We start from the raw sequence: 13512 nt of genomic DNA, 5'->3' as shown, positions 1-13512 counted from the left end.
GGCCCTAAATAAGAACTGAGCAACTTGCTAAAAAAGTTGAAAAATAATTAACTACTAAAATATGGAAAGGAATTCAGTGGCCAAACTGAATGTACTAGTAGTGTTACAACATGGATAAACCTTTCTTTTTTCAGTATTTTTTCCCTTTTATATTGATTTTATTGAGGTGACACTGGACAACAGGGATAATGTTATGCTAATAGAAAGAAGCCAGTTATAATAGGGTACACATTGTATGAATCCATTTATATGAAATGCCCAGAATAAGAAAACCATAAAGACAGAAAGTAGATTAGTGGTTCATAGGAGAGAGGAATGGGGAGTGACTGCTAAGGAGCATGGTGGGTTTTTTGGGGGGGGAGTTGGTGGGGTGATGGAATTAGACAGTGGTAATGGTGACACGACTCTGAATATACTGAAAACCACTGAACTGTATACTCTTAAAGGGAGAATTTTATGGTATGTGATATAAATTATATTTCAATAAAGCATTTATAAACAAAAATAAAAATGAAATTATATCAGGAGTCTAGGGAGAGAAGACTTCTGAAGCTAATAATATTGTTACAGTATCAATAAACTTGTTTAATTTCTAAAAAGAGAGCCAAAAATTAATTAACAAAATTACTCAGCTCCCTAGGCTACACACTTCACAAAGCAAAAGGATACAAGGATATCAAAATTGTTTAATATTGTAAGCTATACCAAGCACATACCATTGAATTTTCTCTGGTCCTAAAGTAATTTAGTATCTTCTTTCTTGGTCCTAAGGGAATTCCCATTTCCTGAAGATCTTTGTCTGTACATAAAGCCTAGGCATAGAAAATCAAGTATCTTTCTTATTTCTAGGCAAAATAAAATCAATTAAATGTCCTAGTCTCTGAAAAGAATAACAACTAAGTACTCTGTTATTCTTTGCTTTATATTATTAGGGCTCCCTAATGGTACATCATTAATAACTTAGAAAAGGAAATAGTATTTTATTCATAAAAAAAGCCTAGAGAATAATAAAAAGTATCAGTATTACAGTATCAATGCTATAGTAATACAGCTAACATTGCATTACTGGGAAAAAAAATCAACACAAGTAGGTATCTAACTTAATGACAGAAAAACCCTCCTTGATTCCCATGCTCACTTGGATGTCACGTTCCTGAGAAAGATTACATTCCTACTTGTGTACATAAGCAGTAAAAACATAGAGCAAACAGAGTATGAAATAGACTAACAATCAAGATCTGAGCTGAAGTGCTACTTACCTGACTAGGGAAGTCTTCCTTCAAACTAGGTTAGTTCATCTTCTACATTCTTATGCCACTGTATACTGTTCCTTAGAACTTATTGCTATTGTGATTTAATTACGTTTTTTATTATTTATATGTGTTTGTAGCAGTAAACTATAAACACCATGAGGTTAGGGACCATATCTGTCTTACGCACCACTCTATCTTCAGTACTTGGTATGGTATGCCTGATGATAGTAAGCATTTACTGAATACCTGCTGAATGAATGTATTGCAAACCAAAATAAAAACACAAAAAAAGAAAAACAAATAAACCAGCAAATATCAACAATAGAGTTCTTGAAACTATAACAGAAAACAAGAGTTGGAATAGTTACTGGTCATTTTTTCCTGTTCTCATGTTTTCTGAGCTGTGCTGTTTTTCAGTCTTTGCACTATTGCTATCAATGACTCCTCTTGAACTTTAAACTCCCTAAAGCAAAGATCACTTGATACGATTAAAAAACACATAAATAATGCTAAAGAACATTACCAATGATAACAAAGTATTTATGACTAAAATGCTTCTAAAGAGCAAGCTCTTACTAAGCAGTATGATGAAGATAAGTAATAAAAATAACTAAAAATGGTATGACAAAAGTTTTAAAAGGTTCTTTTTACCAGAGCTTCCTTATCTACTTTCTCCTTCTCAAATATACCAAAGAATTCAGAGAGTTGAAGTTTCTTCAGATCTTCCTCTAGCGTTGGTGTGTCTCCTTGATCCATATTTGGTGAATCCTAAAAATTAAATTGTAAAGCTCATATTCTCTACATTCATTTAGATTTTCCTTTTATTAATACCATTTTGCAGAAAAGAAATGTGCTACATAAGATGTTCATGTACATATTTTAACTTAAATAAACTGTGATTTATAAAAAAATACAAATTAGGTGCTGATCTCTTAAGTTTTTGCAACTTCATTTGAAACTTAATGTTTTAAATGAGTGAATGAATAATTATCAAAGTACTGTTCATTATCATTAACAAAAAACATTTACTGAGCTCTTTTTAGAGAAACAGTGTTTAAGATATAAAACAATCTAAGGCAAAGCCCCACCCTGAAGGAACTCAGTCCAACCGGAGAAATAGGACACTTACATAAAAAGAAAAAAATACAAGACAGTGAATACTAACTCAGGACTACAGGTAAGTGTTCACAGAACTTTTTTTACTAAAAGACATTTAAATATTAAGTCCTCCCAGTGCTTTCAAACAATTTCTATAAATTATATCAATATGCATCTAATTCACTGTTCATTTCATCATATGCAAACGCCATTTCAGCTCAACAATTTTATAATTCTAATAGTAGATCAGTAGTGCATATTTATAATGGAAAGTAAGACACTAATAGTCATTTTAGAATGTGGCAAATATTTGAAGAAGCATACTGGTACCTTGCTTCTTACCATCCAAGAAGACAGAGTTAATTACAAGTCTGTTTAAATTAATGTAAATTTACTGTTATGGTATGAGACTAAACTAAGCAAAAAACAAAAAGTAAGTCTAAAATCTAAAAATTCTTACTAAGAAAAACTACAAGAGAACCTATCTGAACATCTAAATTACCTTTTCACTGTCAATACTCCCCAAAGAATCTTTCTGATTTGTTAGGATATCAAACAATATAAGTGAACCTGTAAGTAAAATAGAAGAAAGAAGGGACATTTTCTAAACATTAACACTAAATAGTTGTCTTTTATACAAAAAAATAATAACCCAATTAATTACCCATATAGCAAGATCTACAAAGCAGGTAGTCTTTCCACTCCACTACCACCCTTCCAACCCTTTCCAAATTCTTCATCAAAGATCAGTTCTAGATCTCTGAATCTGATACTGATAAGAGACATTGTTCTTCAAAAACAGGTGTCCTAAAAATGTGATTGTCCTCTCTGGTTACAGAGAACTCATGTGTTACCTAAACTATGACCAGCAATGGATACACCCCCTTTGAAATCAGGGTTCCTCTGCAGAAAAAGTGTATATATTCGGTTCATTTCAGAAGCCACTGTGTCCACAATGGTCTGACAGTAAGTGGGGCTGTTGTAGAAGAAGACATCCAGAATTGTATCGTTGGTGAAGTGCCTTAGGCGGTTAATGCTGGGCAGGGTTATTCGCTGCAGATCTCTGAAAAAAGGAAAGATATTTTAAGCAGAAAACCAAAATACATTCCATTGCTTCCTCTAAGTTATGTAGCTTAGCCTCCAAGCCTAGACCTAGATATTTAAAGATACAAGAGGCAACTATCAACTTATAGGGAATACAGAGGACAGAGGGAAATGTTTAATGAAGTCAAAGGGATGTGATCAACAAAATTCAGAGTATAAGCTCTACAAGACAAACTCAGTTTCTTCAATACAAAAATGGCAATAAAATAACAGTTGGAAAGGTAATCAAGAGATTAAGAGACTTAAAAGACATGTCAACTAATTGCAATTTATGGACCTTATGTGGATCCCAGTTTAAATTATATATGTATGTATGTATATATGTGTGCATTTGTGTTTGTACATATGTATATTATTTATATGTATACATAAATCATGAATTTATTATAAGTTGGAAATTTGAACTGTATATTTGCTGATATTAAGAATTTTTTAGGTGTACTGTATTTTTTTATTAAAAGTCCTTTAAGATACACAAACTGAAACATTTACAAATGAAATGATATGATCTCTATCTATGATTTGACTCCAAAATAATATGGTGGAGGGACAGGCAGTACACAGGGGTATGATGATAGGGATGGGGCAGTACTGGCCATGTGTTGAGGCTTGTTGGGGCTGGGTAATCATAAACAGTACATGAAAATTAATTATATATGATACTTTTGTATAAATTATGTAATAAAAGCCTTTTTTAAAAAAGACAAAAGATACAAGAGGGTTTTCCTAAAATTCTCAACGTTAAAGTTGGTCACAAGCAAAATGATAAATGGGATCAGCTCTCAATGCAGAATTTCTTAAAGCTGAAAGAAACCAAAGGCAAAAAGAACTCATGTCTCGCAAAGGAAAACCATACTAACATTGTCTAAATCAACTTCCAGTTAAAATTTTCTCAAAATTCCCAGAGAAACTCCTCAAAGATTCAACAGTTTCTGTAGTTTAGAGAAGGCTATATGACCTTAGTCACCTCTGAGCATCAGCTTAAACATGATGTGAACTCCATACCTAGTAAAATCAACACCACAATGGACTATCTGCCACATGCAATATGCTCAAATTGTAGGGTTAAGAACTGAGAGACACAGAATCAGCATGGAAATAATGCTGATTACTTCCTTTATCTCCCAGAGCAGTATCTCCTAGTTCTATCATAGAACTATATGATGTACACCTTCCTTTCTGGAGAGCCCATAGCTGAATATCCTTTTTAAAAAAAAAATTTTTTATTCATTTTTAGAGAGAGGGGAAGGAAAGGAGGGAGGAAGGGAGGGAAAAAGAGAGGAAGAGAAACATCAACATGAGAGAGAAACATCAATCAGTTGCCTCTTGTACTCACCCCAACAGGGGACCGAACCCACAACCCAGGCATGTGCCCTGACTGGGAATTGAATCAGCAGCCTTTCACTTTGCAGGATGACACGCAACCAACTAAGGCACACCAATTAAGGCACAAACATCCTTAATATAAGGCAACCTTCTCTAACATTACCATAAAATTTACAAACACAAATATTGGGGTTGTAACTTAAAGCCATTACTTATTGGGTTGGCCAAAAAGTTCATTTAGTTTTTTCTGTACTATGGCTCTAGTAGGGCTTAGTTGTCTTAACTTCATTCGAAACAATTTTGTTAGACTGTATTCTGACAGCTGTCATATCAGCATGCATTTTAAAAAAAACATCAAAATTGGTGAATTTTTGTGCAGCCATTTTAATACTGAAGATGGAAGAAGATATACAACATTTTTGGCAAATTATACTTTATTATTTCAAGAAAGGTAAAAATGCAACTGAAATGCAGAAAAAGATTTGTGCAGTGTATGGAGAAGGTGCTGTGACTGACTGAATGTGTCAAGTGGTTTGTGAAGTTTCCTGGTACTATAGGCATTTTGGTCAAATAATTTGTGGCTATGGGGCTGTTTTATGCATTGGAAGGTGTTCAGCAGCACCCCAGGGTCTACCCACTATAAGCCAATAGTGGGAGATAGCCAACATACTCAAAATATCCAAATCAATGAAGTTATTAGTGAAGATGAAAAATGTGTCTTTTACTTTACATAAAAAAAACTAAACGGACTTTTTGGCCAACCCAACAGTTGTACCAAGTTATAAATACTAATAATTTAATGCTTGGGGATTTCCTTTTTTCCCAAATTTGGACAAATATTTTCTAAATTTGGTCACAAAAGAAACAAAAAAATACTATGTACATCTCAAGGTAGGTTGGCTTTTGACATCTGAAGATGGAAATGCTTATATGCTATAGGAAGAAAGGAATGTTTGGCATTAATGCTAAATTAAAAAAGCTGTAATAGTAAATATTAATGAGCCAGTAAAACATACTGTAAGAAAATACACATAGCTCTTTACTCCTAACCTGGACTAGTTAAACCAAAGGATTAGTTAGCATTTAATTATGTATCTCTAAAAAAAAAGGCATGGAAGTACAAAAAAACTTCTTGTTGAACAAAATTTTAAATATGGAATCAATTATAGCAGTGATGTCCTTAAGCATATCAATGATCAGAGCATATATTACAATCATGGTTAGTAACTCAAAGGTCACTCAGGGACAGGGACAACAATGTGGTGACTGTGTGGGCGGGGGAAGTTGGAGGGGGAGTGGAAGTAGAAGAGAGTATGGGGGATAAATGGGAACAGAAAAGAGGAAAAAGTACAATAAAAAATGAACTATTAAAAAAAAAAGGTGTCTGGTATTACTCACACATCCACACCGGTAGAATGCAAAGGACTGTGCCAGTTGACTGGAAGAAATTCTACCCTCCCAATCTGCTGGTTTTCTTGGGCTTTCTTAAAATGCGTTTGTAGCAGGTTCAAGGAAACATTGCGAAAATCATTAACTGGAAAAGAAAATTAACTTATGCAACAGTAAAGCAATGAGTTTGTACAATTAAGATTCAACAGATCACATAATTATATTCTTTACCTACATTTCCTTAGAACACATTTTTACTTGAGTCAAAACAACAGAGTGGGCCCTGGCCGGTGAGGCTCATGTAGCTGGAGCATCATCCTGTGAACCAAAAGGTCGCAGGTTTCATTCCAGGTCAGGGCTTATAACCAGGTTGCAGGTTTGATCCCCAGTTAGGGCATGTATGAGAAGGCAACCAATCGATGTTTTTTTTCCCTCTCTCTCTCCCTTCCTCTCTTTCTAAAAGCAGTGAAAAAATGTCCTCAGGTAAATAAAAAAAATAGCAAAGTGGTATTCAGAAAAATTACCAATGCATGTAAGAAACGCTGTTCCTTTACTACAGAACTTGCTTTTACAATACAGTATATTTCATCAAAGAGCTAACTTCAAAACTTGGAATGTGTCCTGGGAAATGTTTCAATTAAAAAAAAAAGAAAAATATCACATGACTATGTCAGTTAGTTGTTCTTACAAACAACCACTACCCAATATTTAAGATTTAAAAAAAAATACATTGCTGTTTAAAATTCATATTACGTCAATCTTAACCTTCTAAGGTTTATGCTTAGAAGCATCAGCCAGTAGGATAAGACTCCCACGTAGGGGCAATTAGACTTTGAATACTATCAAGTTTTAGAGACAGGTGTCAAACTCATTTTCACTGGGAGCCACATCAGCCTCGCAGTTGCCTTCAAAGGACAGAACGTAATTTTAGGACTGTGTAAATGCAACTATTCTTTAACTAGGGACAAGAAGCTCTACATCTGAAGGCAGCTACGAGGCTGATGTGGCCCTCGGTGAAAATGAGTTTGACACCCTGTTTTAGAGGATACTACCTTTCAAAATCAAGTTATGCTAATGACCTAATATTAAAATTAGAGTATCAAGAGGTTTAGCACAGTATGAATTACCATAGCTTCTGCTACACATTTAAACTGTGTCATCTTTACAGTCTCTTTACATTTGGAATGGTTAGACAAAGGATCATCACATCATAACAGATTTTGTAAGAATTAAGGGCTTGTTCATTCAAGAATTATTAGTTAAGAGTATAAACTATTAGCCTAAGGAATTTACTAGTACTTTAGGTCTAAGCTAGGAAGCTTTACTACCTTGCCACCAGTCTTAGCTCTCCAAATCCTATTATGCAGCTAAGACAACAGACTAAAGACAACACTTTATTTCAGCTCACAGCAGCACTAACTAACATTCCCCTTAAGTGATCTAATCTCACATGCTTTGCAAACCTACCACACTGTACAATGCTTCGAAAACGGAGATCACAAGCTGGTCCAATCCCATGGACTACAAAAACCAAGTGGTCTATTTGTAAAGGTTCTCCTATAAATGAAATTAAAAAGAAAAATTATTCTGTATGACTAGTCACATATTCTAAAATCAAACATTCACAATAAATAGGTTATAAAGATGGGCAAGTTAAAATATAAGCAGATAATTTAAAGGACAGAAAATGATCCTGGATATAACTATGTACTTAGTTAAAATACAGTGTTTACTTTATTTACTTTGTTTCTAATTTATCTTAGTAAGTCTGTGAAAAAATTTTCAGGTTTTAAGAACTTATTAGTTTAAAATAACTGCAATCTTACAGAAAACTTGAAAGAATAGTAAAGAAATGCCCATGTACTTTTTACACAGATTCAACACTTACCACTTACCACACTTACTTTATTATTCCCTCTCTTTATATGTATGTGTATACACATAAATTTACTGTCCTGAACCAGCTGGGAACAGGTTGCATACATCATACCTCTCTTTAACCCTTTAATATTTTAATGCATTTTTCCTAAGAATATTGTCTTATATAACCACACTGCAGTTATTGAATTCAGGCCATTTAACATTAAAATAATTTTATATTACATTCCATTTTTATCAATTGTATCAATAATGTCTGGTATGTATTTGAAGCCTGAAATTTTAAACCCATCTTTTAATTATAGTAAGTCTAAGATTTTGGCCAAGAGACAAGCCATCTCCTCTGCAAGACAAAATGAATTTTATAATCCAGTTAATTACATTATAAAACTAATTATAAATGACCACAGATACCAATGAATAACCATCAAGGTCATACTGAAAAGTAGTTTTCCTGAGTTGGAAATCTTCAACAAGAGGAGGTATCAGGACTAAATTTCTAATCAAGCAGGTGGAATCACACTTCTTAGAATTAGAACTAAATCAGTTTATCTATAGTTAGAAAATTCCTGATTAATACTGCCAAATTTTACCCATCCCACCATACATACTTAGCAACTTTAAAAGAGATTTGTGTACCTATTAAGAGTCTTAGTAGAGCCCTGGCTGGTGTGGCTCAGTGGGTTGAGCACTGGCCTGTGAACCAAAGGGTCTCCGGTTCGATTCCCAGTCTAGGGCACATGCGTGGGTTGCAGGCCAGGTCCCCAGTATGGGACACAGGAGAGGCAACCACACACTGATATTTCTCTCCCTCTCTTTCTCCCTCCCTTGCCCTCTCTCTAAAAATAAGTAAAATCTTAAAAAAAAAAAAAAAAAGAGTCTTCGTAGATGACGTGATGCTAATGTTAACTACGAGTAAGCTCATATGATTGACTAAAGATCATTTTTAAGCCTTGAGGTAATCCAAATCTATAGAGAAAAGTCACAATTTAAACCATAAACAAATAAGTATATCAGAAGATAAGAAAAAAATTAATGATTAACATTACCACAATGAATGTCAACAGAGATGTTCTCAACCCCTCTTTTTACTGTTCTTGGTCGACCCTGCTCAGTGGGTGTTGAACCCCATTCATCAGACCCTGCAACTGGCTGGTAATGCACCATAAGCTTAAATAGAAAAAAAAAAGTCAAAAATTGTTTAATCCTATAAGCTGTATTAAGCACATACCATTCAATTTTTTCTGGTCCCAAAGTAGTTTAATAAATAAAATAAAACATTCACAATGAATAGATATAAAGATATTCCGCATTAAAGACATCTCTATTTATAAACTCTGGGAGGCAGGAATATGTCCCTCAAAACATAATACGTAGTCAAATCTCAACTAGAGTTTTGATATGCAACTCCTACAGCTTAAAATGAGAACTGTGAAAATACATTTGGCTAATGACGTACTATTTAAATATCTTACAATTTTACTTGTCAAAATTACCTCAATAAAACTAAAAAAAAGAAAAAAGGGGAAAAAAAAAAAGAAAGCATACACCAGACTAACAGACAATACCCTACACATGGAAAATATGCCACATAACCTATCAGTGATGTTCTTACGCTACAGTGGCATAATTTTCCCTAAGAAAATTCTTTTGTGTAAACTAAACAAGGGAAATAATAGTAGTGGCTATAAGTTTCAAGTTTCATAATTGTTAATATAATATAAAAATTCCCTAAGCTTATCCTAAGTAGAATCCCTAGGAAAAAGAAACCAATGAAGTTCTCTTTAGTGATGCAATTAACCTTTAATCCCAACATGAGACAAAGGCTTTAAATTCGCTTTACCTTTGGATTGTGTAATATAATAATTTCTCTGTTGGGAGACTCCAGTTTCTTTTTCCATTCATCCAGAGTTACAGCAAGCCTGTAAGTTTCCTTAAGAGAAAACACATTTCATTAGATTTCTGTCATAGCTGTTCTATTAAAACTAAACTTTTTTGCAAGAATACTGCTAAACAATTGCGATAAGAATATCCTACTCCAATTAACTGAATTTATTTTAAAATTACAACAAATAGTATGGGACAAAGAAAACAAAAATCACTCCTTCACTCCTACTTGTATCATCTACACTGGAGATATTTTTCACATTTTGACATTTCTTTTGATAATATTAACGCATGTATATTTTCCATAAAATTAGGAATATATTACATATGTAGTTCTTTCTCATCAAATTTATTTTAAAATTCTTTTAAAATGTAGTATTAACAGTACAGGACCAAAAAAAAAATCAATCCTGCCCTGGCTGGTGTAGCTCAGTGGATTGAGTGTGGGCCTGCGAACCAAAGGGTCACCAGTTCAATTCCCAGTCAGAGCACATGCTTGGGTTGCGGGCCAGGACCGCCAGTGAGGGATGCATGAGAGGCAAACACACATTGATGTTTGTCTCCTTCTCTTTCTCACTCCCTTCCCTTCTCTCTAAAAATAAATAAATAAAATCTTTAAAAAAATTAATCCTAATTCCATCATCTAGACTAGAAATAATCGTTCAGATTTTGATAAATTTATTTCAATAATATTAATGTCCTACTGCAATTTAAGCAAATTTCAGATTCTTTTCAGAGCAAGAAAACTAAAAGACAAAAAGACAATCCTATAGTCACAGTTTAAATATTAACAATAATCACCATTAAGGAAAATACTTCTTCATTTAAAGGCATAACAATTTCAATAGTGTATTTTAAAATCTGAAAAAACTACTTTACCTTGAAACTAACTTACAAAAGAAAGGCAATAAACTGTGTGCAGATAGAACCAAACTCTTCCTGAAATTTTAAAAAATTTAAGATACAGAGGAAGAAAAAATTATTAAATAAGAAAAAAACTGAAGAAAATGAGGTAAAAAGGGTCAAAGGAGTACCTCTAATACTTGGCTGAAGCTCTCGGAGTAGGGAACATACTTATTGTCCTTGTCTCCCTTGTAAAACCAGGTACATCGTCTCACTTCTGACGCTAGCTCGTCCCAGTAAACAGCATACCGCATCCTCTCCCCCAAGTGAACGTCATACCTGCCCCCATCAGTGGGCACCACTCTCCCATTACAATCTTTTCCTATTAAGAATCGGAAAGGGGGAAAAAAGTACATATATCAAAATAAATGTCCAAAATACAGTTCTGAGTTACATTCTAAATAATGTTATAAAACACATGACTGAACAGTTTCTACTTGGATAAACATTAAACAAAATGGAATTCAATTGTTATCTTTTTTTTTTCACTAACACCTTTACAAATCATCAAAAACATTCTTGATTTTAATGAAACATACACACATACACACAAAATAATACCCAAACACTGTTTTGTTCTTTTTCGGAGACAGTAGTGTCCCTTAAAACAATGTATATAAGATGGTTTTTCTGAATTTTTTTTCTTCAAGGGAATTAATGACCATGAGCATCATGATGTAAAGGTAATAACTAGAATCATGTTTCATAAAAGAAGAAAAAAAGAAACAAATTAAAGAATTCATTCTTTTGCAATATGAATGTGACACCCCCATACACACTCTTTATAAACAAAAACTGAAATATAAGCTAGACCATAAATATTATTGGATAACTGTGCAGAAATTAAAATAGGTACTGAAATACGGACCAAATCCTTAAATATTATAAACTGTCTGGGTAGTAATGCAGAGCCTCCATACACAAATGCTAGGGAGGACAGCTAGAAAAAGATCTAATTCGTGTTTTCAGTAGCATTCACGGTAAGGACTAATCCTGTAGCTTGAGAGAGATGGCGGCACGTCCTCGTCTATCGTCAGTCGTGTTCTCCTCCTACCGGAGCCGTACGCCTCTTCCAGCTGCTGTGAGTCCTCGGCGTTGAAAGGCATCCACGTCTCTTTAGCATCCACTATCTTACAGTAGAACCAGTGCGGAGCCACGGGCTCGTACAAGCCGCCGGCGTCCATGTCTAGGAGTTCGAAGGAGCTACAAGAGTTCGGGGACGGCGATGGGTCCGACGGAGGCACCCGCTCCTGGTGCGTCTCCACTGACGACATTTCTCTCTCTAAGAAACAAGACACAAGAGAACTATCAGAAACGCCGCTTTCCTCCTATTAACAGTGCCGTCGTTCATGCACACACAAAGTGGCCATTTCAGGAGTCACTTCTGCAAAGCAAACACCCCCCCCCCCATCTAAGGGAGCTACACCATTTCAAACAGAAATAACTTACACATTAATAGATGTGGGGGTGGGGGGAGGAGAGGGCTTAGAACAAAATGTGTCTTGTAGTCGGCCCGACCACTTTGTACTCATTTCCCAATTCTCTCAGAAAAGTGCACGATGTTAGACAATTACAAAACAAACCCAGAAACACACGGCCAGAAACTTGATTGCAACAAAATACTTTAACCCAATTTCCAATCTCAGTCTAGTGCCAAAGGCAAAAAAATTTACTCCGTATGAATAACAGGTTTTAGGCTCCAGGCCCCTGTTATCACACACTTGCATGATGAATGGAATCTTAAACTACTGAAAATAAAATGATTCATTTAAGAACCAGTCGCCTTTTACTGATCCTGAAATTTGCTTAATTAGGGAGTGGCACAAATTCTGAACACCCGAGCCCTCGCTTCAGCCCCGCGCGCCAGCGCGCACCCCTCCGACACCACCCACGGCTCGGGGAAAAGGTAATGGGTGACTTCAAAAGCCCCCTTCCCTCCACCACGCGACCTGCGTGTGTGCCCCTTCGGCCCTCGGGGCGCTCGGCGAGCGCAACCACGCCGACGGCGAACGGAGACCCCGGCTACTCCGTCGGAGCGAGCGCCGCCGCCAAACGCCCTCCAGGCGCCCCGCACGCTCTCTTTCCTCCCCCAAATTTACCCCCGCCTCCACTGCCCGTCTCCTCCCCCGAGACCCTGAGGCTCCAGCAGCCCCGACCCGGACTTCAGAGCTCGGAGACGCGTCCCCTCCCGCCTCCAGCCGCGCAGCCACCCAGGGAAACGAGGTGATTTGGGGCACAGCCGATGCAAAGGGCCACTTCCCTGGAACCTCACCGGGGCTGGCCCTCCCAGTATCCCATCCCCTGCCTCGGGTGTCGCGTGCTCCCCCTCCCCGGCATCTCTGTCCGGCAGCGTCGCCCTGGTCCCTCTGCAGACCCAGCTCTCCGCCACGGACTCACCTGGCAGCCCCGCCGCCTTTCACGGTCTCCTGCCCTCGCTGACAGGGACACGACATGTCCCCGCGGCGGCCTTTATCCCGCGCCCAGGTGGGGCGGAGCGAAGCAGGGTGGAGCCCGCGGCCCGCTGGGCCGGTGCCCAACGCTGGGCTCCACCGCGCTCCCTGCGGGCGGGCGAGCGGGCCAGATGCGGAGCGAAAAGCGGAGGTGGCTGTGCCGGCTGCGCGGAAACGACCGGACACACCAGGAGGGCCGCCGGGGTCCTGGCAGGAAGTGTCGC

The 13512-nt window shown here is 36.8% G+C and overlaps 1 protein-coding gene across 3 annotated transcripts in view; it reads right to left on the bottom strand.

Annotated features, from left to right (window-relative positions):
• Positions 1–13512, bottom strand: part of DDHD2 (DDHD domain containing 2) — a 27434-nt gene extending 13922 nt beyond the window's left edge. For 2 of the 3 annotated variants that reach the window (XM_053916405.2, XM_053916404.2), the window contains exons 1-11: positions 13236–13511; positions 11893–12120; positions 10970–11160; positions 9892–9981; positions 9098–9218; positions 7638–7727; positions 6180–6315; positions 3206–3414; positions 2854–2921; positions 1905–2021; positions 717–812 (exon numbers count right to left, since the gene is read on the bottom strand). In XM_053916405.2, the coding sequence (XP_053772380.1) occupies positions 717–812; positions 1905–2021; positions 2854–2921; positions 3206–3414; positions 6180–6315; positions 7638–7727; positions 9098–9218; positions 9892–9981; positions 10970–11160; positions 11893–12112 (1338 nt within the window). In that variant the 5' untranslated portion in view covers positions 12113–12120; positions 13236–13511. Of the gene's footprint in view, positions 1–716; positions 813–1904; positions 2022–2853; positions 2922–3205; positions 3415–6179; positions 6316–7637; positions 7728–9097; positions 9219–9891; positions 9982–10969; positions 11161–11892; positions 12121–13235 lie in introns of all 3 variants that reach the window. The other variant, XM_053916406.2, reaches the window with a different exon arrangement.

This window comes from Desmodus rotundus, chromosome 13 (genome assembly GCF_022682495.2).
Source record: "Desmodus rotundus isolate HL8 chromosome 13, HLdesRot8A.1, whole genome shotgun sequence".
Lineage (NCBI taxonomy): Eukaryota > Metazoa > Chordata > Mammalia > Chiroptera > Phyllostomidae > Desmodus > Desmodus rotundus.
This window is presented reverse-complemented; position numbering and strand designations above follow the sequence as displayed.